The 19,952-nt window shown below is 54.4% G+C and overlaps 9 protein-coding genes across 9 annotated transcripts; 4 read left to right on the plus strand and 5 right to left on the minus strand.

The window, feature by feature from the left end:
* Window positions 1–760: 760 nt before the first annotated feature.
* On the minus strand, window positions 761–2,400 carry HER10_EVM0012703 (uncharacterized protein). The gene is made up of 4 exons (XM_035482091.1): window positions 1,665–2,400; window positions 1,337–1,433; window positions 1,251–1,286; window positions 761–1,192 (listed from the first exon to the last, which is right to left on the minus strand). Exons 1-4 carry the CDS (start codon window positions 1,946–1,948, stop codon window positions 848–850), a joined length of 762 nt encoding a protein of 253 aa, XP_035327417.1. The 5' UTR covers window positions 1,949–2,400; the 3' UTR covers window positions 761–847.
* Window positions 2,401–3,041: 641 nt separating this feature from the next.
* Window positions 3,042–3,960, minus strand: HER10_EVM0010456 (transcription initiation factor IIA). Its single transcript, XM_035479915.1, has 3 exons — window positions 3,861–3,960; window positions 3,644–3,791; window positions 3,042–3,463 (listed from the first exon to the last, which is right to left on the minus strand). Exons 1-3 carry the CDS (start codon window positions 3,905–3,907, stop codon window positions 3,311–3,313), a joined length of 348 nt encoding a protein of 115 aa, XP_035327229.1. The 5' UTR covers window positions 3,908–3,960; the 3' UTR covers window positions 3,042–3,310.
* Window positions 3,961–4,265: 305 nt separating this feature from the next.
* On the plus strand, window positions 4,266–5,086 carry HER10_EVM0005987 (ATP synthase subunit C; the record flags this gene model as incomplete). Its single annotated transcript, XM_035475585.1, has 4 exons — window positions 4,266–4,323; window positions 4,397–4,523; window positions 4,609–4,917; window positions 4,978–5,086. The coding sequence occupies 4 exons, from the start codon at window positions 4,266–4,268 to the stop codon at window positions 5,084–5,086; spliced, it is 603 nt and encodes a 200-aa protein (XP_035326886.1).
* Window positions 5,087–5,524: 438 nt separating this feature from the next.
* On the minus strand, window positions 5,525–7,699 carry HER10_EVM0012330 (molybdenum cofactor synthesis domain-containing protein; the record flags this gene model as incomplete). The annotated part of the gene is made up of 3 exons (XM_035481727.1): window positions 5,525–7,236; window positions 7,285–7,363; window positions 7,424–7,699. The coding sequence occupies 3 exons, from the start codon at window positions 7,697–7,699 to the stop codon at window positions 5,525–5,527; spliced, it is 2,067 nt and encodes a 688-aa protein (XP_035327388.1).
* Window positions 7,700–8,069: 370 nt separating this feature from the next.
* Window positions 8,070–8,744, plus strand: HER10_EVM0008534 (Rpp14 family protein; the record flags this gene model as incomplete). Its single annotated transcript, XM_035478051.1, has 3 exons — window positions 8,070–8,280; window positions 8,340–8,476; window positions 8,532–8,744. 3 exons carry the CDS (start codon window positions 8,070–8,072, stop codon window positions 8,742–8,744), a joined length of 561 nt encoding a protein of 186 aa, XP_035327063.1.
* A 6-nt stretch (window positions 8,745–8,750) lies between these two features.
* HER10_EVM0011810 (uncharacterized protein) lies at window positions 8,751–9,924 on the minus strand (the record flags this gene model as incomplete). Its single annotated transcript, XM_035481229.1, has 3 exons — window positions 8,751–9,419; window positions 9,473–9,798; window positions 9,861–9,924. 3 exons carry the CDS (start codon window positions 9,922–9,924, stop codon window positions 8,751–8,753), a joined length of 1,059 nt encoding a protein of 352 aa, XP_035327340.1.
* Window positions 9,925–10,331: 407 nt separating this feature from the next.
* Window positions 10,332–15,397, plus strand: HER10_EVM0005786 (lysophospholipase NTE1). The gene is made up of 3 exons (XM_035475390.1): window positions 10,332–10,798; window positions 10,857–13,780; window positions 13,966–15,397. Exons 1-3 carry the CDS (start codon window positions 10,506–10,508, stop codon window positions 15,324–15,326), a joined length of 4,578 nt encoding a protein of 1,525 aa, XP_035326872.1. The 5' UTR covers window positions 10,332–10,505; the 3' UTR covers window positions 15,327–15,397.
* A 781-nt stretch (window positions 15,398–16,178) lies between these two features.
* Window positions 16,179–17,609, plus strand: HER10_EVM0010037 (uncharacterized protein). The gene has a single exon (XM_035479507.1). The coding sequence runs from the start codon at window positions 16,724–16,726 to the stop codon at window positions 17,399–17,401; it is 678 nt and encodes a 225-aa protein (XP_035327201.1). The 5' UTR covers window positions 16,179–16,723; the 3' UTR covers window positions 17,402–17,609.
* A 460-nt stretch (window positions 17,610–18,069) lies between these two features.
* On the minus strand, window positions 18,070–19,905 carry HER10_EVM0008542 (uncharacterized protein; the record flags this gene model as incomplete). The annotated part of the gene is made up of 2 exons (XM_035478059.1): window positions 19,635–19,905; window positions 18,070–19,517 (listed from the first exon to the last, which is right to left on the minus strand). The coding sequence occupies exons 1-2, from the start codon at window positions 19,681–19,683 to the stop codon at window positions 18,070–18,072; spliced, it is 1,497 nt and encodes a 498-aa protein (XP_035327064.1). The 5' UTR covers window positions 19,684–19,905.
* Window positions 19,906–19,952: the final 47 nt, after the last annotated feature.

Consider the following 19,952-nt stretch of genomic DNA (forward strand, 5'->3'; position numbering starts at 1 on the left):
AGCTGGAAATGGTGAAGGCCTCCTCCGTTGTCTCGCGGTCTGATATAGCGCCATAGACGACAGCTTGTTATTCTTCACTCTGCTAGCTATGGTAATGTTGATAAGTTACATGTCATGCGGATCTCAAGCTACTACATCCATCAATATGCTTCACTTTTGGCGAGATCGCGGCCTCCACCCCCCTTTTCAGAAGCTTTCCCGACATCTTCAAAAGTCCATGGGCAAGGCGTAATTTCCCTCGTCGAGTAGGGTGGAAGGGGCAAGCAGGGTGGCGTTTCTCACTGACTGACCTTGGGGGACACTTCACAACCAGCCACCCTTGCGGTTCAACACAGCCCCACACGAATACACTCCTCGTCGTCCTTCATAGCCCACCAAGTCGCAGAGTCTGTCGGGGTGGGCGAGAAAGTACACTTTGGGCCAGTGATCCATCGTGCGGCTTCTCCTTCACTGACGCGAACCTGCCATTTAAAGTCTACAGATGCCTGGCGTCTCGCTGTAGCATTATTTATGCCGGTTCGAATCACTTTTTTCACCTTTTTTTTCTTTCTCTCTTTCTTTCGTAATGCAGAGTAAACGAGCACAGCTTGATGGAGCATCGCTGATAGAATCTCGTTTGCATACTGAGGAGCGGTACATGTCGAGTGGTAGGTAGCGACTACCAGATCATGCAAACACTCATGTGTGGAGCCAATCGCTTCATTTGTATACAAGCAGAGAGAAGTATTTGGAGCTCATCTAAGTTTACTCTTAATCAACTTGGGGTATTGTCTATCTATCCAACATGCATGATATATATGAGCAAACATGTACAAGGTCTCTAAAGTGCAATCACCTCAGTCTAAACTCAAGCACGATGTTCCGCAGCATTCAAATCTCCCAAATCAACGATATCCTCGTCCTCGGAGTCCTTGTCTTCGTCGCCGCCATCCAGCGGAACGGGAGCGAGACCAGGCTGCTGCGGCACCGGCGCGTAGTCGCCAGACTTGTCCGCCTCCTCATCTTTGCGGCCGATGATGACGTTGCCGGCGACGAGCATGGCGGCGCCGACCCACCAGAGCGGCGGCAGCGACTCGGAGAAGATGACGAAGCCGAGCATGGCGGTGATGACAAAGTTTGAGGACGTGTTCATGATGGACACCTGGGTGGTTGACTGGCCCTTGGCGAGTGCTTTTGTGAAGAGAGTCCACATCTAGAGGGGAGTGTCAGTTGAGTTCACGTAGGTGAGAATGGTAGGCTGGACAACTTACGATGCCGTTGAAGACGAGATTGAGACCAAAAAAGACCTGAGACAGGATTAGCGGTTTGATGATAAGGATTGAACATTTAAACTCACTGCTCGCATGACAACCTCAAAAGCGCCTTCGATGTCCTGAAGGTGAAGAAAGTTGGAGATTGCTTGAGATATTGTCGTTGTGAGCTCAGTTGTGGTCCTATGCAGTTGTAAGTAAAGCATTCAACAGACGGTAGCCCGACAGTGTGCCCGAGACACTCAAAATGAGCGCATTTAGTTCACAGAGCTACCAACTAAGAAACAGGCTGCTCTGGTAAAGCAAAATAGTCAACTTGTTTCTCAAGTTGTGATGTCGACTCAAAATGGTATAAAGTCTTGGCATCTCACTCGATAGTCCCCCGAATGAGCCGAATTGAGAATATCAACTCACAACTTTGCAAACACGCCGTTGAAAGCAGCACAGGCGCCGCTCGCAACGGCGAGCACAATCCACTGATTCCGTCGTGCCCAAGCCATACTCTCAGTCGCTTGCTCGTCGTCGTCTTCTGCCTCGGTTGGCGGTTCGCTGTGTGCGTCGTCCTCGTGGCGTGGGAGCAGCGGACTGCGCTCATTGTCCAGGGTCGTCGTCGTTGCGCCCGCCATGGTGGGTATCTGATCTTTTTGAGAGCGGCGGTCGGGGGCGGATGCTGCGGCGGGTTGTCGCTGGCGGAGCATTATGTGGAGAGGGAAAGGAGAGGAAGAGGAAGGAGGGAGATTGGGTGTTGGTGTGAGTGATCCCTGCTGATTACTGCTTTGCTTGGATGGGACGGGATGGATGACGGCCTTGGTGGTGGGCTTGGCGATGGGGGATGAGGTAAGGTAGGTAGCTCGGTGCGCCGCTGCTACTGCTGCTGCGGTTTCGGTGCAGCAGCAACTCCTGCAGACAGATGTACCCACGTGCGGAAGAGAGTGTGTGCGCGCGCAGAGAAAAGAGGAACGGGTTCGCGGGCAGTTGGGAAAGTCTGATGGCGACTACTGGCGTGTGTGTCTCTATGGTGTGGATGGGATTGTTTGACAAAGTCCTCGAGAAGCCGCACGACTAGTGTAAGGGGAACATCCCAGTGCGTGCAAGTCCGGGGGCACGCGTCCTTGTTTTTCAGAGCCTCGGAGGTGTTGTTTCGCTGTTTGAATGCGGGTCTGACAAAATCTTTGTACCGGTACCACTGGAACTTGAAATAAGTTTTATGATGAACAAAGGAATTCGATTGGCGACCAAGTCGTTGGAATCACAGGCCGTTGAGGCTGAAGGGGAAAAGAAGCGCCAGGTCTATCTTAGTAAGTTATTGTTACCAGTCTTCAATCGCCAATTGCCAGGGAGGAAACCCGACGCGGAACCACTTCGGTTGTACTCCCCGTTTCTGGAAGATGGGGCCCCGGCTTGCTCAACAGTTACCCGGCATCGGCTTCCCCTCTACATACAAAATGGCAGGGGCTATTGCTTCAACCTCGAGGCTCAGAAGCCAGAACTTGTAAACACATTACACTATGCGGCAAATCTCCGTCTCTATCCAATTCACCGGTACAACGCATAGATGCCAATGGGGGCTATATCCGACATCGTGACTGGCCCAGTTGGGACAAACGGGATAAGATGACGTATGATGGGCGAGCAGTATTTGTCTACATACTGTGCAGAATAACACGATGGCAAGAACCAAATCATTGAGCCAATTTCTGCAATTCAGCTGTAGTACCATTCTGGACTTGGGGTTAGGTTGCAGCGAATCACGAGTCAAGATTACCAGTCGTAACACAGTTCAAATGCAGGCAGCCAGTCTATTGATGCGCTGACGCAAACCTATGAGCGATGCTGTATAAACCTCTGATGGTATCAAAATGGCAATCTTGAAAGAACAAACTCCCGTATCCTTAAACCGTGCCATCGTAAGAGCATGAACCTGAACGCCTGTAATATGCAGCCACTGGGGGCGCTCGTCGTCGTTCCCATCGCCCTTGTCCGCAAATGCGTCTCGTTCGTGTATCCGAGTAAGGTGGTCGAGGCCGCCTCTGATGCTCTCTATTGTTGGCGCATACCCTTCAAGGGCCTTCACCGGGCTTCTTGGCGTTGCAGCTGACAATCTTGACCTTGTCGGCGGTCACGATCTGCCCGCCATTATCCAGCTTGAATTGAACGTTCTTGATAAGAAACGTCCAGACTTCGTCGCAGAATCGGTAGGTGCTCAGGCTTCCCTGTGATGCGCGCAACGTTAGCTCTGATTCACAATTCTCATGGCAATTGGGCGCATCTCCTGCGCATTCCAAGAGGGAATCACTTCTAAACTAGAGGTATTGTGGGTTATGCGCCGGAGGCTGGCAATAGAGATCGAACCCCGGCGCAAACGAGCAAGATGATAAGTAAGCAGCACGTACCTTGAAAGTCAAGCGAGCCTTGACGCTCTTTTGCAGGGCCTCTGTGATGGCCTGATCAAAGTTGGCCAGGATCTTCATCGCCAACTGAGGGTGAATGCGCTCCTCGCTGATGAGATCGTCCAGCATATCTGTCAGCGCAAGGCCGATGCTGCATCAAGTAAATGAGTTAGTCATCTGTAGCACGAGTATGTAGTAATTAAGTTGAATGGCGCTGTACCTGCTACGGCGGTAAAGCTCGTAGAACGATTGAGGTGCGGCGGCCATCTTGGAGATTTGTTCTGATCTCCTACGGGCGGGTCGTTTTGGGCGGTTGTGAGTGTGAAAGAGGCGAGGTTGTATTTATAGTGGCATTGTTTGAGGATATCCTTGGATTCTGCTTATTCATCTGCTCGATGTGGGGCTGACATGCTCTTGCCGTGACTCTGGCGCTGCCATGCATTACCTAAGGATGTACAAGCCACATCATGTGACCTCCCCGATTTTGGATCCCTCTGCCTTACCTCAGATACCTTACCTCACTGGCCTGGACTAGAGAGCTCGACGTAGCTGCAACGCCCCCCAACGCCCTCCGCCGTCAACAACAACCACGACACAGGCAACGAAACGCACCGAATCGAGCACGATGAGTCTCACATATGGCCTGGGAGGCATTGGGAGCACCCTTCTCGTTGTAGGAGCTTGTACGAAACCCCATTCCCGCGATGGCATCGACGATTCCGCGGATCACAGTCCCAGCTAACACCCTTTAAACAGACATGCTCTTCACGGGATCGGGCGAGGCTTTCAACGTCGGCGAGTTTCTCGAATCTATCTCACCCTACGCATGGGCGGACACGGGCATTGCCCTTTGCATCGGTCTCTCCGTTGTAGGCGCGGCATGGTATGGAGCGAAGCTTCCCAGCAATTGACGCAGCGGGCGCGCAACGCAAGGCCAATGTATAATCTAACGTGGCGACCAAATCTAGGGGTATCTTCATCACCGGCTCCTCCATCCTCGGCGCGGGCGTCAAGGCGCCGCGTGTGCGAACTAAGAACTTGATTTCCATCATTTTCTGCGAAGTCGTCGCCATCTACGGCGTCATCATGGCCATCGTCTTCTCCGCCCAGCTCGAGAACGTCCAGGGTGAGGTCCTGCACGACGGCAACAGCTACTACACTGGTTTCGCCCTGTTCTGGGCCGGTATCACTGTCGGAATGTGCAACCTCATTTGTGGTGTCGCTGTCGGCATCAACGGCAGTGGAGCTGCGCTGGCCGATGCCGCCGACCCTACACTGTATGTTTGTTCCAGATAACATAAGCGATCTTTTACATGTGCTAATTAGTCTGGGTACAGTTTCGTCAAGATTCTCGTTGTCGAGATTTTCAGCTCTGTCCTCGGTCTTTTCGGTCTGATTGTTGGACTTCTTGTCTCTGGCAAGGCCAACGCTTTCGGCAAGGCATAAGGCATAACAAGCTGTCTACACAATATGAAAGGTACAGAGAGAGGGGGTTTATTACCGACAGCATAGCAACTATCTACCTCGGACACGATGTACAGTGGAGCACTGCATTACACCAAGGTTTACTTGGGCGGGCGTTAATGGCATACAGGCAGGGCGAGGACATTTTGTATTGTACACTATCCAAGTATTATAGCTCCTCATCGAGATGATTTCTGCGCGTCATAAAGTTTCGACCTCTGCTTCGCTTAGTATAGGATCTCGACCCAAGTCATGTATACGCAGCTGGTGTATTCTACCGGGAACAAGACTTGACGAGTATCTTCTGAGCTCCTTGCAAGCACAGCTAGGCACATGAGGGGTCAATGTTACTTGCTGAAGACCGAAGATCATGCCATCACATAAGCATTCTTATTATTGGTACGGGCGTTGTTTAACGATTCAATACTCCACGCGGATGTCCCCCATCATCAGAGCCTCCACCTTGGCCCCCTTCTTCAACGGCTCCGAACCGGCCGGGAGAGCGAGCAGGGCGTTTGCAGACTTTAGGCTGCCAACCTTTGAGCTTCGTTGACCGCCGGTACTGCTCGCAGACAGAGATCCGTCCTTGCCGACGGTGACTATGGCGCGGTGGTACTCTGGCCGAGCCTTGTCGAGAGAAAAATCGTGACCCAACGTCACGGGAACCTTGGGCAGGCCCGCGGGCTCGATGCCAGACAGCTTATGCAGCGCCGGCAGGACAAAGAGGTGAAACGTCACCAGGGCGGACGCCGGGTTCCCCGGCAGCGAGAAGATGGTCTTGGTGACCCGCTTCCCGAGCGTCGTCTTGACGGGCACCGTGGCGAAGGTGGTCGGCTTGCCGGGCTTCATGGCCACGCGGCCAAAGTGGATCGTGCCGCCGAGGGCCCGCTCGATGGTCGGCTTCAGCAGGTCCAGCTCGCCCATGGAGACGCCGCCCGTGGTGATGAGCAGGTCGCTGCGGCGGAGCCCTTCGCGCAGGTTCTCCTCGAGGGCCTTTTCCTTGTCGCGCGCGATGCCGAGGTCGACGACCTCGAACCCCCACTGGCGGGCGGCGGACATGAGGGTGATGCGGTTCGTGTCGCGGACCTCGCCGAGGCGGAGGCCGCCGGGTCGATCGGGTTCGATGATCTCGTCGCCCGTGGAGAGGATGCCGACGACGGGCCGCTTGTAGGTTTGGACTTCTGCCACGCCGACGGCTGCGAGGAGGCCGATTTCGCCGCCGACGCCGGAGATTTGTTCGCCCTTCTTGAGGATTGTGTCGTTTTCTTGGATGTCGCTACCGACTTCACGGATGTTCTCGCCGGGTTTGACGCCGTCGGCGAGAATCTCCACCTCCTTTTCTTCCTTCTCGTCCTTTGTTTTGGATTTCAGGATGGTGTCCTCGACCATGATGACCGACGTGGCTCCCGGGGGTAAGGGGGCTCCTGTTGTGATTCTGGCGATTTCTCCCTCCTTGAGGGTCTTGACCTCGCCTGGGGCGGCATGGGATACTGCCGTGACGGGGAAGACGCCCTTCATGTTGCCGTCCTCGGGTACCACTACCGCGTAACCATCCACAATGGATGCCCTAAAGGCCGGGACGCTTTCTCTGGCTGTGACATCTTCTGCGAGGACCGAGTTGATGATGTTGACGTCTACTTTAGTCGTCACGACCTCTGCGTCAGGGGTGAAGTCTTTGATCAGCCGCAGCGCGTCGTCGACTTCCAGCATCGGGTATGGCGACTCTCTGTATCTGCGACTTGGACCGAGAGACGGATCGTTGGAGAGGGGGTTTTCTTCCGGCTTGGTGTGTCTAACGAGGCCCCCATGGCCATGACCGTGAGTATGTGAGTGTCCATGGCCGTGGCCCTGGCTGTGACTGTGATCATGGCCGTGGTGGTCGTGAGAGTGCGCCTGCTCTTTTTTGGTTGTTGATCCTGCAGAGGCGCCTTGGATTCCGGCCTCGGACTCGAGCTTCTTCACCCCGCCAGAGTGGAGGATCCTGGAGTCAGCGCCGGCGGCCTGTACGCACGCATGCGGCAAGGTCTTGAGGATGGCTTGTAAGTTCTCCTTGGCACCTTTGGGAGACCCGGGTAGAGTGACGATGACGGTGCTGTTGCGTGTACCTGCCACCGGTCTTGACATCATTGCAACTATTGCTGTGAGTTTTGGTGGCGTTTGTGAGTATCAGATTCACTTACATGGGGTCACGGCCAGCGACGCAGCGAGCATTCCATGAACCAGGCCTGGGGCGGTCCTATGTAGAAGAGTTGCGACAGCCTACACTTGATGATCAGCATCCATCGCTTACACAAATACAAATTCTGCCATTCATCCTACCTCGGGCGTGTTGTCTGACACAGCGAAACCAGTTCCACCAGTAGTAAGGATCAAGTTGACTCCTTCCACAGGGCCTAAGTCCGCCCAAAGCATGATCTGCCGTTGGATTTGGGGAACATGATCTTGCACAATCTTAGTATCGGTGACCTGCCATTTACCACCACCCTCATTTTCGATTACATCTCGTAGAATCAGTTCCGATTTGTCTGTCGACGGGTCTTTTGATGCTGTCGTCGACACGATCAAGATAGCTACTTTGAGCGGGGTGTCAGTCATGGTGGAGGTAGCACGAGATGGTAGAAATGCTAGTGAGAGATGGTTTCCAGATACAGCTTTCTTCAAGATAAATCGGTGTCCATCAAGCACATCGCCTCAGAAGAATTAGGTATATGTCACTTCAGCGGATTACCTAGCATGCCTGGTGACGTCGGGAGCTTGTGGTAGAAGGGAGCTACTGGAGGTGAAGCTCCCCCGCCTTAGTCAGCAATGGTCCTACCTAGGTACCGTATTCCGTCGCAGGGACGCGGACCCATTTCGACGGATTGCACTTGCAGGATACGTACCTCGAGCTTGAACTTTTACAAGACTCAACTTTTAAGGTCTATTCCCTCCTCTCGTTGGACGACACGATCTTGAGCACGCCAAGATGGTCCGAATCAAAGAGAGATATATTCTCGTCAATATTCTGTACCCACCAGAAGACCCGAATCAAAAGTCAAATGTCCCAGATTTCGTGGTGATGCATCAACCGACGACCGGAAGTCTCACGCCTCAGTCACTTCTTAAGGCGATACGAGCTGAGGTCGCTACTCTTTTCGGTGATTACGGTTCTGGTGCGATAGAAGGAAATCTCGTCGGTGAGTTCACGGAGCAGAATGCACCCGTCTGTCTTCAGCAGCATCTAACAGTCACATAGTCAAGTATCTCTCTCAGGCAACGTCGACTTTCATCTTGAAAGTGAAGAGGTCACACTACCGTCTAGTCTGGGCTGCTTTGACGTTTATGAACCGCGTACCTCTCAAGAGCGGAGAGGGCAAGCCCTGCACCTTCAAGGTTGTCAGAGTCAGCGGAACCATTCGAAAGGCAGGGCAAGCCCTGCACCTTCAAGGTTGTCAGAGTCAGCGGAACCATTCGAAAGGCCGAGGAAGAGGCCGTTCGACAGGCCAGACAGCTCGTGCTCGCCGCCAAAGACTCATCCGCGGCTGCTGCCGGTGGCGCGTTGCCGCTTTTCTCAGAGTCCAGGACCGAAGTCGAGGACGCGGTCATGTTCGATGCGTCGGACGTGTCTGACGAAGATGACATGGTTGAAGAAGACGGCTGAAGGGTATCATTTGTTCTTGCGCACTACTTTTATGCCACTATCTGCAGGTATCGTCATGTCGCCAAAGTCTGGATCATAATCGTCGGCCGGCGGCGGCGGCGCCTGCCCGGCGCTAGCATCATCCTCCTCCCGCATCTTGGCCTGCTCTTCCCATTCTTTCCGCTCCAGCTCGTCGTATTCGGCCTTGCGATCGACCCAGCGCTCCTGGATATCCTGCACCTCCATCATGGACGACTCGTTGCGCATTGCGACCTGCCAGACGGAGTCGTTTGCGCCTTCTGCGCTGCCGAACGCGTATCCTCCTGCTCGGTCGATCACCCGGAGGAGATGCATCATGCTCTTCTTGTCTTCGACTGCGAGGACCTCAAACCGGACTAGGCTATAGCTCTCGATCATGTTTGACACGGCTTCGTTGAGTCTGCTGAACTTTTCGTTGCGCATCGCCGGCGATTCTTCTTCCAAGTATGGGATCAGATACGAGAGGTCATCGACGTCGGTATAGTATTCGAGGTTGAAGGGGAGATTGTCATAGGAGGCGACTTTATCGATCTTGGTCAGGACATTGATGTGTGGCATGTCCATCTGGAGCATGGCGCGAAGGGCCAGGAGTAGGTTGGAGATGTACAGCGAGGGTTGGGTTAAGCAGAAGGAATCAGAGAGATGTACGACGACAAGCTAGGGATACGTCAGCGAGGTCGGTCCGGGGGGAAGTATCGAGGGCAGCTTACTCTAAAGCCAATCTTCTGCAGCCTGAAGAAGATATTGCGCAGAGAGTTGTGGTGTGTGTATAGCTCGACTTGACCCGGGCAGTCAAAGAGAATATAGTCTTCGCTGAATTCTTTCAAGCCTTCCTCCAGCCACTCCATGTTGTGCTCGAGCTCCTCCAGGGCATAGAGGATGCCGCCGTTGGGGCCCAGCTTGTCACCAGCCATAATATCTTCTAGCTTGACGAGGTCGCGGATATCGAGAGCTTTCGGATAGTTTGTGTGATCGTTTGCGGGATCGAGGTTGACCACGGAGCATGCGCGGCCAATGGCGCCCATGAACTGGTGCACTAGGCGCATCGTATTAGCATCGCAGACGACAGAGTTGTGTGTGTTGGCAAGGGTGGCTTACTGCCATCGCAATAGGTGCTCTTTCCAGAGCCTGGAGCGCCGAGAATGAGCTGCGCAAAGGGCATCGCGTCTAATTGTTGGATGTTACGTTCAGAACATGCGTAGTGTAACGGGGGAAGGTGCGCAACCTGGTGTCGATAGTTGGTTGTTGGAAATCGCGAACTAATCTTTAAAGATCAAAGTTTCCTGGTGTATGATTTACACAAGTGCAGGCCAGTCAGTCGTGCCCCTCCATGCAGCATTACCAACACCATCACACTGAGGAAAGCCATGGGCACCACTGTTAGGCCGGGCTGCCTTCACATGCCGCACGTTCCGCCCGCCCTGGGAACTTTTTGGCTGGGTGGGGCGGCACAAACTGGCTGACCGCCCGTGCCCATGTTCCTCCATGCTGCAAGCTTCTTCAAGCTCCCCCACAGCGCAAAAGCTCTTTTTCTTCCTCCCTCTTCTATTTTTCCCTCTTCTCTCTCCAACCACCTTCCACCTCGGTCCTGCGTCTCAGCCACCAAACAACGGCTTAAAACCAGAGGCTCTCCCTTGCCCGCACCCTGCTAGCCTCAGGGTCGCACTGCACCATGTAATCTGTCTTTTCACCTGCTTGCTGCATTATGCTGCAACGCCCGTCCCAACACAACACACCGCAGCCATGTCGTCGTCCGAGATTTCGAGTGCCGCCCACGCGGTATCAGAGAGCTTGTCGGCCACAATGAAAGCTTCTCCCGAGGCCCTGCCGTCCGCGTTTACGCGTGCGCAGGAGGTCGTCGCAGCTCAAGGATCGTCCAGCTGGCTGGGGCTTTTTGGCCGGTTGATCCTCGCCATTCTGTCCTTGATCTCTTCGATCCTGTATTGGGCGATTCGAATCGTTACCATTACAATTCCTACCGTCCTCTTCACCTTGTTCTCGACAAGCTGGACTGTGACGATGAACGCCACTACTCTGTACGCGCTTCATCATTCTATCAGACTGCCTCTGAGCTTCTGCTGACTTGACGCGCAGCATGGTAATCATGGTTGCCATCATATCCGCCGTCAGTTGGGTGGTGCGATATCGCATCCTCAACATGTACTCTCGACTTCCTCCAGAGCCGCAGAGGAAAGAGCCTGACGTCGACTTGTTCCCCGAATCCCACGATGAGGGCAAGAAATCAGGGCTTTCAAGCTATTTGGACGAGTTCCTCAGTGCCATCAGAATCTTTGGCTACCTCGAGCGGCAGGTCTTCCACGAGTTGACACGGAGCATGCAGACTCGCAAGCTTATCGCTGGCGAGACCTTCAACCTGGAAGAGGAGAAGGGATTCTGTATCGTCGTCGACGGTCTTGTGGAAATCTTTGTCAAATCTGGCCGAAATGCTAGAGCCATGGATCCGGACCCTTGCGACAGCTTCGGGGGAGAGTCTGCCTATCCTGGAGAAGACGACGACATGTCGTCAGTCCCACAGCAAAGATACCAATTGCTCACAGAGGTTCGCAATGGAGCTCCCATGTCGTCTCTCTTCTCCATCATGTCACTGTTCACGGAAGACGTCAAGCTTCGTTCGACAGATGACGACACCCCGGAACCCACCTCGGGCAGTGGTGGACTGAGAACCTCACCATTCCCGCGCACCGCAGGCTTCCGCCGCATGCCATCAGACCCTGCGAGTCCGTTCCCAGCGACTCCCGAGTTCCCAGAGACCTCGGAGGAAAGGACTGGGGTGAGAATTGAGGAGCCTCCAAAGCGGGCTACCACACCCAATTTGCCTGGCAGCGCAAGAATTCCACCCATCTCGCTTGACAGCAGCGGCAGCGTCCCCAGCAGTGCTCGCCAGCCGAAGCGCCCTCCTCTTCAGAGTCGAGCGACTTCTGGCTCAGCGCACCCAGATATCATTGCAAGGGCGACGGTAGACACGACTATCGCCATCATTCCAGCAAGCGCATTTCGCCGGCTCACCAAGGTCTACCCCAAGGCCACGTCCCACATTGTTCAAGTCATTCTCTCCCGTTTCCAGAGAGTTACATTGGCGACGGCTTACAATTACCTGGGGCTCACTGGTGAAGTCCTGCAGACGGAGAAGAACATGCTTTCTTTCACCTCATGTCAGTTGCCCAACATGCTTAGGGGCGATGCCTTGCAGCGTCTGAAGGAGAAGTTTGATCGGGAGCGAGAGAGAGTGGGCGGCGAATCGGAGAGCAAAGGCATTGCACTACATAACGCCAATGCGCATCGTCGGCGGAAGTCAACTTCGACTCTTCGTAAGGATGCAATGATGCATTCCATGACTACCAAGGAGAGGTCATTTTCTCAGGTCGCTACTACCATCGGACCGCCAAGGGAGAGAGCTTCCACTCAGACCAGTCCTGGTGATCTTTTGGCCAACATCCAGTCAGCACGGCATATTGGCCACCGACCATCTGGTTCAGCGAGTGTTCACCTCGAACAAGTCGCTGACGCTCTCCGTCACGAGGGTACAAGCCCGCTTGCCCAGCGAGCCTTCAACCCGTTCACAACCCAGAGGCAGTCTCGAGGCTCGATCGACGGCCGAGAGTCCCTGGATGAAGACAACCTCTTCCGTCAGTCCATCCTTGAATGTATGTTCAAGGCGATCGGTCTAAGTAGCAACGGAAGTGTCTCCCGTGAGGCCGAGTCTGTCGAAGGGTCCCCGCGGCTCTTCTCTTATGACCAGAGGCGATCGAGACCTGGACTGGGCAACAATGCATTCGGTCTAATGGGCCCTTTCGATGCCTCTGGTGATGGAGACACGGAGTCCATGACATCTGGAGGCTTTACACTGAACACGCCACCCAATGCGCACATCCTGGCAAGCGATATGAAGGATGATGTGGAGATTGTCTTCTTCCCCAAGGGTTCCGTTTTGGTTGAGCAAGGCGAGCGCAATCCTGGCCTCTACTACGTTGTTGACGGCTTCCTCGACATTTGCACGTCGAAGGAGGACACCTCAGCAGACATTTTGCAGTCCTCAAGTAGAACGACTCTGCACACTGACCACATGGGTATGGATGGGTCTCCTGCATATCCGCCTGATCATACGGACGCGAAGAAGAAGCAGCCCTATCGCCGCAGTGTGTCACTCATCAAGCCAGGTGGCCTTGCTGGATACGTAGGCACAGTGTCGTCGTACCGATCTTTTATCGATGTCGTGGCCAAGACGGACGTCTATGTCGGCTTTCTGCCGCGTTCCGCTCTCGAGAGGATCGTCGACCGTTATCCCATTGTCCTGCTTACAATGGCCAAGCGACTGACGAGCTTGCTCCCGCGTCTGATTATGCACATCGACTTTGCTCTTGACTGGGAGCAGGTTGATGCTGGTCAAGTGCTTTTCCATGAGGGCGAGGAGAGCGAGGCCATTCACATCGTTCTCAACGGCCGACTTCGTCTCGTGCAGGACAGGAAAGATGGCGGTGTCAGTGTGCGAGCCGAGTTCGGTCAGGGCGAGAGTGTGGGTGAACTCGAAGTCTTGACGGAGTCTGTGAGACCAGGCACGCTCCATGCCATCCGTCAGACTGAGCTGGTCAAATTCCCGCGCACACTTTTCAACAGTCTTGCCCAGGAGCACCCAAACATCACGATCAAAATTTCCAAGATCATTGCGTCGCGGATGAGGAACCTCGTTGATGACCCCTCACAGCTTCTCTCCAAGGAGGCAGGCAACGCCAACACAATCACCAAAGGCTCTTCGTCACTCAACCTGAGGACCGTCGCGATCTTGCCTGTGACTTCTGGTGTTCCTGTGGTTGAGTTTGGTAATAGGTTGATGAACGCCTTGTCTCAAGTTGGCCCTGCAAACGGTGCCACCTCCCTCAACCAATCTGCCATTCTCAACCATCTCGGCAAGCATGCTTTCAACAAGATGGGAAAGCTGAAGCTTTCCCAATACTTGGCTGACCTCGAGGAAAAGTATGGCCTCGTCGTATACGTCGCAGGTAAGATCTCTCTTTCTTTTTTCTCTATTCACCTACACTGTCCTTTTTATGATGAACAAACACCGTTTGCGGAGGCAAAAGCCGTTGATGGCCAAACATACTCTAATTTTTTCCTGATTGGACTACCTATCTCACGCTTGTTGATGACACTCGTTGCTTAAACACCGATGCTAACTTTGCATCAGACACCAACGTCAATTCTCCATGGACTCAGACATGCATCACTCAGGCGGATTGCATCCTTCTTGTTGGTCTTGCTGAAGGATCTCCGGAGATTGGAGAGTACGAGCGTTTCATGTTGGGCATGAAGTCGACTGCGAGGAAGCTTCTCGTTCTTCTCCATTCTGAGAGGTACTCCCAGTCGGGGTTGACTCGAGCCTGGCTGAGGAATCGGATGTGGATCAACGGTGGACACTACCATGTCCAAATGGCTCTCGGGGCAAACATCATGCCTGCGCATCCGCCCTCAAAGCGAACGAGCACCTTGAAGGAACGGGTTCAGATCATCCAGGCGGAGATCCAAAAGTACACTTCGAGGAAGGTTCGGCACAGTCCATTCTACTCTCCGGATGCACCCTACAAGGGCGATTTCCATCGTCTGGCGAGACGTCTCTGCGGCAAATCTGTTGGCCTCGTCCTAGGTGGTGGCGGCGCAAGAGGCATCACCCAAATCGGCATCATTCAGGCCATGGAAGAGTCTGGCATCCCCATTGACGTTGTTGGCGGAACCTCCATCGGCGCGTTCATCGGCGCTCTCTACGCCCGTCATGCCGATGTTGTTCCCATCTTCGGCCTCGCCAAGAAGTTTTCTGGCCGCATGGCCAGCATGTGGCGTTTCGCTCTCGATCTCACATACCCGACTGCGTCTTACACCACGGGCCATGAGTTCAATCGGGGTATTTTCAAGACGTTTGGCAAGACTCAGATTGAAGACTTTTGGCTCGAGTACTATTGTAACACGACAAACATCAGCAAGAGCCGAATCGAATACCACACCAGTGGCTATGCGTGGAGATACATTAGAGCTTCCATGTCACTGGCTGGCTTGCTCCCACCACTCTGTGATGAGGGCAGCATGCTGTTGGATGGTGGCTACATTGATAATCTGACTGTCTCTCACATGAAGAGGCTGGGTGTGGACACCATCTTTTCAGTTGACGTTGGGTCACTGGACGACGATACTCCACAGGCGTATGGTGATTCGCTGTCGGGAGTGTGGGCATTCTGGAATCGGTGGAATCCGTTCTCGGGCACAGCCAACCCGCCGACATTGGCCGAGATTCAGGCTAGACTGGCTTACGTGTCTAGTGTCGATGCCCTGGAACGGGCGAAGACGATGCCAGGCTGCTTTTACATGCGGCCTCCCATTGATGACTATGGCACGCTCGACTTTGGCAAGTTTGATGAGCTCTATCAAATGGGATACAAGTATGGACAGGAGTATTTGCAGAAGCTTAGAAACGACGGGTCGTTGCCGTTCATGGAAGAAACGGAAGCAAAGAAGGCGATGCGGCGGACCATGGCACCCAGGAGAGCCAGCATCTAATAGATTCTCAGACCTTTAGACATGATTTGCCTACACGAGGAGCATGAATGATACCACCTTTGCACTGCCACAACAGATCAACATGTTTCCCTTTGCGATGTGTGCCTCAAATTGATGTCTCTTGCGTGCTTGCTTCCCGCGGTTGGCGGTGCCGGCGTCAACCGCTTGTCACGGGCGTTCAACCTAGACCAGAGGGGGGGAACCCTGCTGGCCCTCGTGGCTAAGACAGGATCTGTTCCCCGAGGGTGTACGGGAGAGTTTGCGCAGGTGTTCGGATAAGAGGGCACGACTCATGCCTCACGAGTGTACCATGGCAAGGGCGGCACGATGGTCTCATGATGGTTTTGTTGTAAGGCATTTGGGCTCTCGAGCTGTAGCCTGTCGGAACTGTGTTGCACTGCTGCAGTGCTGATGCTGCCCGGGCCTCATTTGTTGTTTGGTGGAGCGGTTTTCGCTCTGGAGCAATTGGATGGAGAATGGTGAGGCCCGGGAGCTATGGCCAGATCGAGAACGCTTTTGACGTCAACGGCTTGGCGGGAATGATGGGGTAAGACCAGCGGTATAGTGGGGCTGGAGGGCAGCCTTTCAGGGCCGAACCCATGACATCATGCAGGCATGGTGACGACAAGCTTTCCAGCTCGAGCCCAATGGGCAAGCTCCCCCTAGGCCTCCCGGCAGTCGAAACATGGATCACGAAAGGTGTCGGGCTTGTTCAGCTAGTGGATGCGGGGGAATGCCGGCGTCCAGCGGTGAAGGGGGCCGGGGCTGGGGATGGTTTAGTGTAGCTTGGGTAGGTATTAAATTTCTAGATGTGCCCAGCAAATGTCTCTCTTGTGCTTGATATCCGTAGTGCTTGTCATTTCATACCCAAGATATTCACTTTGTGTGGTCCATCCCCCCCCTGCACGCAAGCCACACAAGTCGATCCAGATCCCTTCCCGATTGCCGTTGAGAAGTGCAACGCCGTCAGAGTCTCCCCTGCATATTTTGTCTCAATTCGGCATCCGTACCCCTCCCCTTCTGTGCCTCTCTTGCCCTATCCTCGACGAGGGGCCTTGACGCCACCTGCAATCCTTTGAGATATATAATCCTACGTACCGCTGCGTTCCTTTTTGGCACCTTCGGCACTTTAATGCCGTTCTGAGGGGACGCCAAAACCACCAACCTTACCACGCTTTACCGTCGAGACGTATATCAAGAACAACGGAAACAAAGAAGCTGTTCGAGAACGGGGGACGTTGAACAACCGGCTTTGACACTAAATCGAAACCATAAAATAAGCTACCGTCAACCTTATTTATCATCTACATCTCAATATTCAAGAGCCCGAAACATATACAAAGTCAACAACGAGAAAAGACAAAACACACACACATACCAAAACACACCTATACAAAATGGTGAAGCCGAGCAAGCTCCTTCCACCCGATCCACGACCCTGGAAAGCGGAACCCGAAAAACGTAAAGAACGCAAAGAATTCGAAAAGGAGGTCGCCGGCTTCGACTGGGGCCAGGCCATCGCCCTCGGCCTCATCGGCGCGACGGTCGCCTTTGGGATCGACAACTCGCTCAAGCGCAAAGAAGCAAAACACGAGGAGGAGGACAGGAGGGAGGAGAGGCGGAGGCAGAGGGAGAGGCAGTCGGGGTCCCGCGCGCCGAGGAGCAGTCGCAGCCAGGCTGGATATGACAGAGACAGGGGCAGGAATAGGGAGAGGTACGGCAGAAGATACGACGACGACGACGACGATGGCAGAACCGACGACGGGAGGAGTTTTCGGGATGACAGGAGTGATCGGGATTACTACGACCCGGATTGGCATGAGAGGGAGTACAAGTCCGTGAGGGACTATGCGCCGCCGCCGAGCGATGTTTCTGATGCGAGGGCGACGCGGGGGACTGCTGTGCGGGAGGAGAGTATTAGTGTGAGGGGCGTTGGAGGGAGGGAGTACGTGAGGGCTGTGGACCAGTTTGAGAGGGATTATGGCTATGGGGACCGTCGGCCTAGGTATACTGAGCGGAGACGGAGTCAGAGTATTCCTGTGTCGAGGTCGAGGGAGTATTATTCGAATTGGTGAGAGTTCAGGAGAGAGAGAGGGTCCAGTGTGGGGTGTATCCTCGGCGTACCCTGGTTCAACATAAGACGCTGCATCACTAAACGACATTATGAGAATGATTATGATTTGCATGAGATGGGGTGGATTCTGCATATGGAAGACATCGAAAACAGATACAGACACAATACTCTTTTCAGAGTAAGGAATTGGGTCTTTTGTTGGAGCGAAGCATTTATATGGTTTAGACGTTTTTGCATTGATTGATTTTTTTTTAACAGATCTTTCGTTGAGATTTCAATCATACATATCTGCAGTTCAAACCATGCCTTGCATCTGACAACAATTTGGTGTACAGCATCATCTCACCTCGCTCACTTGCATGTATGATACGTGGATCATTGTCAACTTCTTACATTCTTGGCCATTGAATAGCTACATTGTGCCCAGATCAAATGGGGAGTGACTGAAGTATGGGATATCTGGTCACCGTAAGCAGCTTATACAAAAGAGTCATAATGCAGCGTCACGTTCAAGATCGAAATTTCAGCACCCAAAGCATCATTCCCCTTTTGTACATGGCAGTCTTCATCGGGCGCTCAAGGGCCGTAAGTCCAAGCATGTATACTCATATCCTAGTTTATTCACTCGATGCATTCTACGTACCAAGATAAAAGATTCTAATAAGAACTCTACTGCCCATCGGCAAGCGCCTTCTCGGTAGCCGCAACAATAATATCAAACGCCTTCTGGACGTGCTCCTCCTCAATGATCTGGCTGCTCCCGGTACACATGCGAATACCATACAACCCATGCAGCGTCGTCGGCGTCAAGTAAATCACCCCCTCCCCGTTCACGCCCTCCAACACCGCCTCCGTCACCTTGTTGCTCTTCTCTCTATCACCGGCCTTGCACGTGAACACGACCAGAGCATACCGCGGCCCCGTCACAATCTCAAACAAATCCCCCCTCGACTTCACCATCTCCGCAAACCTCTCGCCCAGACGGATCCCCCTCTCCAGGTGCTTCCGGATCCCGCTGGCGCCGTACGCCCGCAGCACGAACCACAGCTTCAGGCTGCGGAAGCGCCGGCCGAGCGGGATCTGCCAGTCGCGGTAGTCCGTCACCAACCCGGCCTCGGAGAACTGGTTGCGCAGGTACGCGGGTTTGATGCTCAGCGACTCGACGAGCCAGGCGCGGTCGCGCACCCAGAGGGCGGAGCAGTCGAAGTTTGTGAGCATCCACTTGTGCGGGTTCACGTTGAAGGAGTGGAACGCCGCAAAGGGCGCCGTGAGGTGTGCGTTTTGCGGGAGGATGAGGGCTGAGCCGGCGTAGGCCGCGTCGACGTGGACCCAGATGCTGTCCTGCTCGTCCGAGGCGAGAGCGTCCTTGATGCCCGGGAAGTCGTCGACGGCGCAGGTGTCGGTGGTGCCGAGTGTCGCGGTGAGGTAGAACGGCTCGAGCCCCTTTGCGCGGAGCGCGGCGACGGTGGAGGCGAGGGCGGCGCCGGACATTGCGTAGCCCGTCTCCGCCGGGGCCGGGACGGTGGCGAAGCGGACGCCGAGGACCTGCGCCGCCTTCTTCGTGGACGAGTGCGCCATTTCGCTGCCGAGGGCGACGAGCTTGGAGCGCAGGCGCCAGGTCTCCTCCTCCTTTTCGTCCGAGTCGGCGTTGAGGTGGGCGGTGCGGGCGCGGAGGAACTTGTCGCGGGCGGCGACCATGACGGTGAGGATGGCCTCGGAGGCGGTGCCGTGGAGGACGCCGCCGCCGCGGGTAGGCGCGGTGGAGAGGTAGGCGGGGGGCAGGTTCAGGAGCTGGGCGAGCCAGTCGAGGACGATGGTCTCGAGCTCGGTGACGGCGGGGGAGCAGATCCAGTTGAAGTGGGCGCCGTTGAAGGCGTTTGAGTAGAGCTCGGCGAGCATGGCCGGGTAGGAGGAGGAGCAGGGGAAGAAGGCGTGGAAGGAAGGGGATTGCCAGTGGGTTATGCCGGGGACGATGTGGGATTGGAGGTCGGCGTGGATGGTCTGCCATGATTCCGGGTCCTCGGGGGCGGATTGCGGGAGGAGGGGGCGGAGGTAGCCTGGGGTCACCGAGGGGAGGACTTTGGGTTGGGAGGTGATTGTGTCGTAGTATTTTGTGACTGAAGGGATATGTGGTTAGTGACTGAGAGCTTTCGTGAGAGGATGTCGAAGGGTGAGATTTGGGTGAGGATGCTTGGTGATGATGAGATTCAGAAGGAGTGTGATGAGACACTCACTGTCTTCTATGGCCTCTGCGGCCGCGGTGCGAAATTCGGATGAGTCCATCTTGAAGAAGGTCTGCTAATGAAACTCTACGTGTTGATACTGATGCTCTACGCTCAGAGCCTGGGTACGTGTATGGAGGGCAGGATTTGTCCGTCTTATAGAGAAGATATCTCGAGCCTTTTATGCCACCTTTCCAGCAGTATGAGAGACGCACACATGAGATGAAGTCAATTGTATTGTGGACGTAGTAAGTAACAGCCCAGCCAATCAAGAGCAGTCCACCGACTAGGATCGGCTGTTCATAGACGACGAGGAAGTGTGTATCTCTA

This window comes from Colletotrichum scovillei, assembly GCF_011075155.1.
Source record: "Colletotrichum scovillei strain TJNH1 chromosome Unknown Contig00011, whole genome shotgun sequence".
Taxonomy (NCBI): domain Eukaryota; kingdom Fungi; phylum Ascomycota; class Sordariomycetes; order Glomerellales; family Glomerellaceae; genus Colletotrichum; species Colletotrichum scovillei.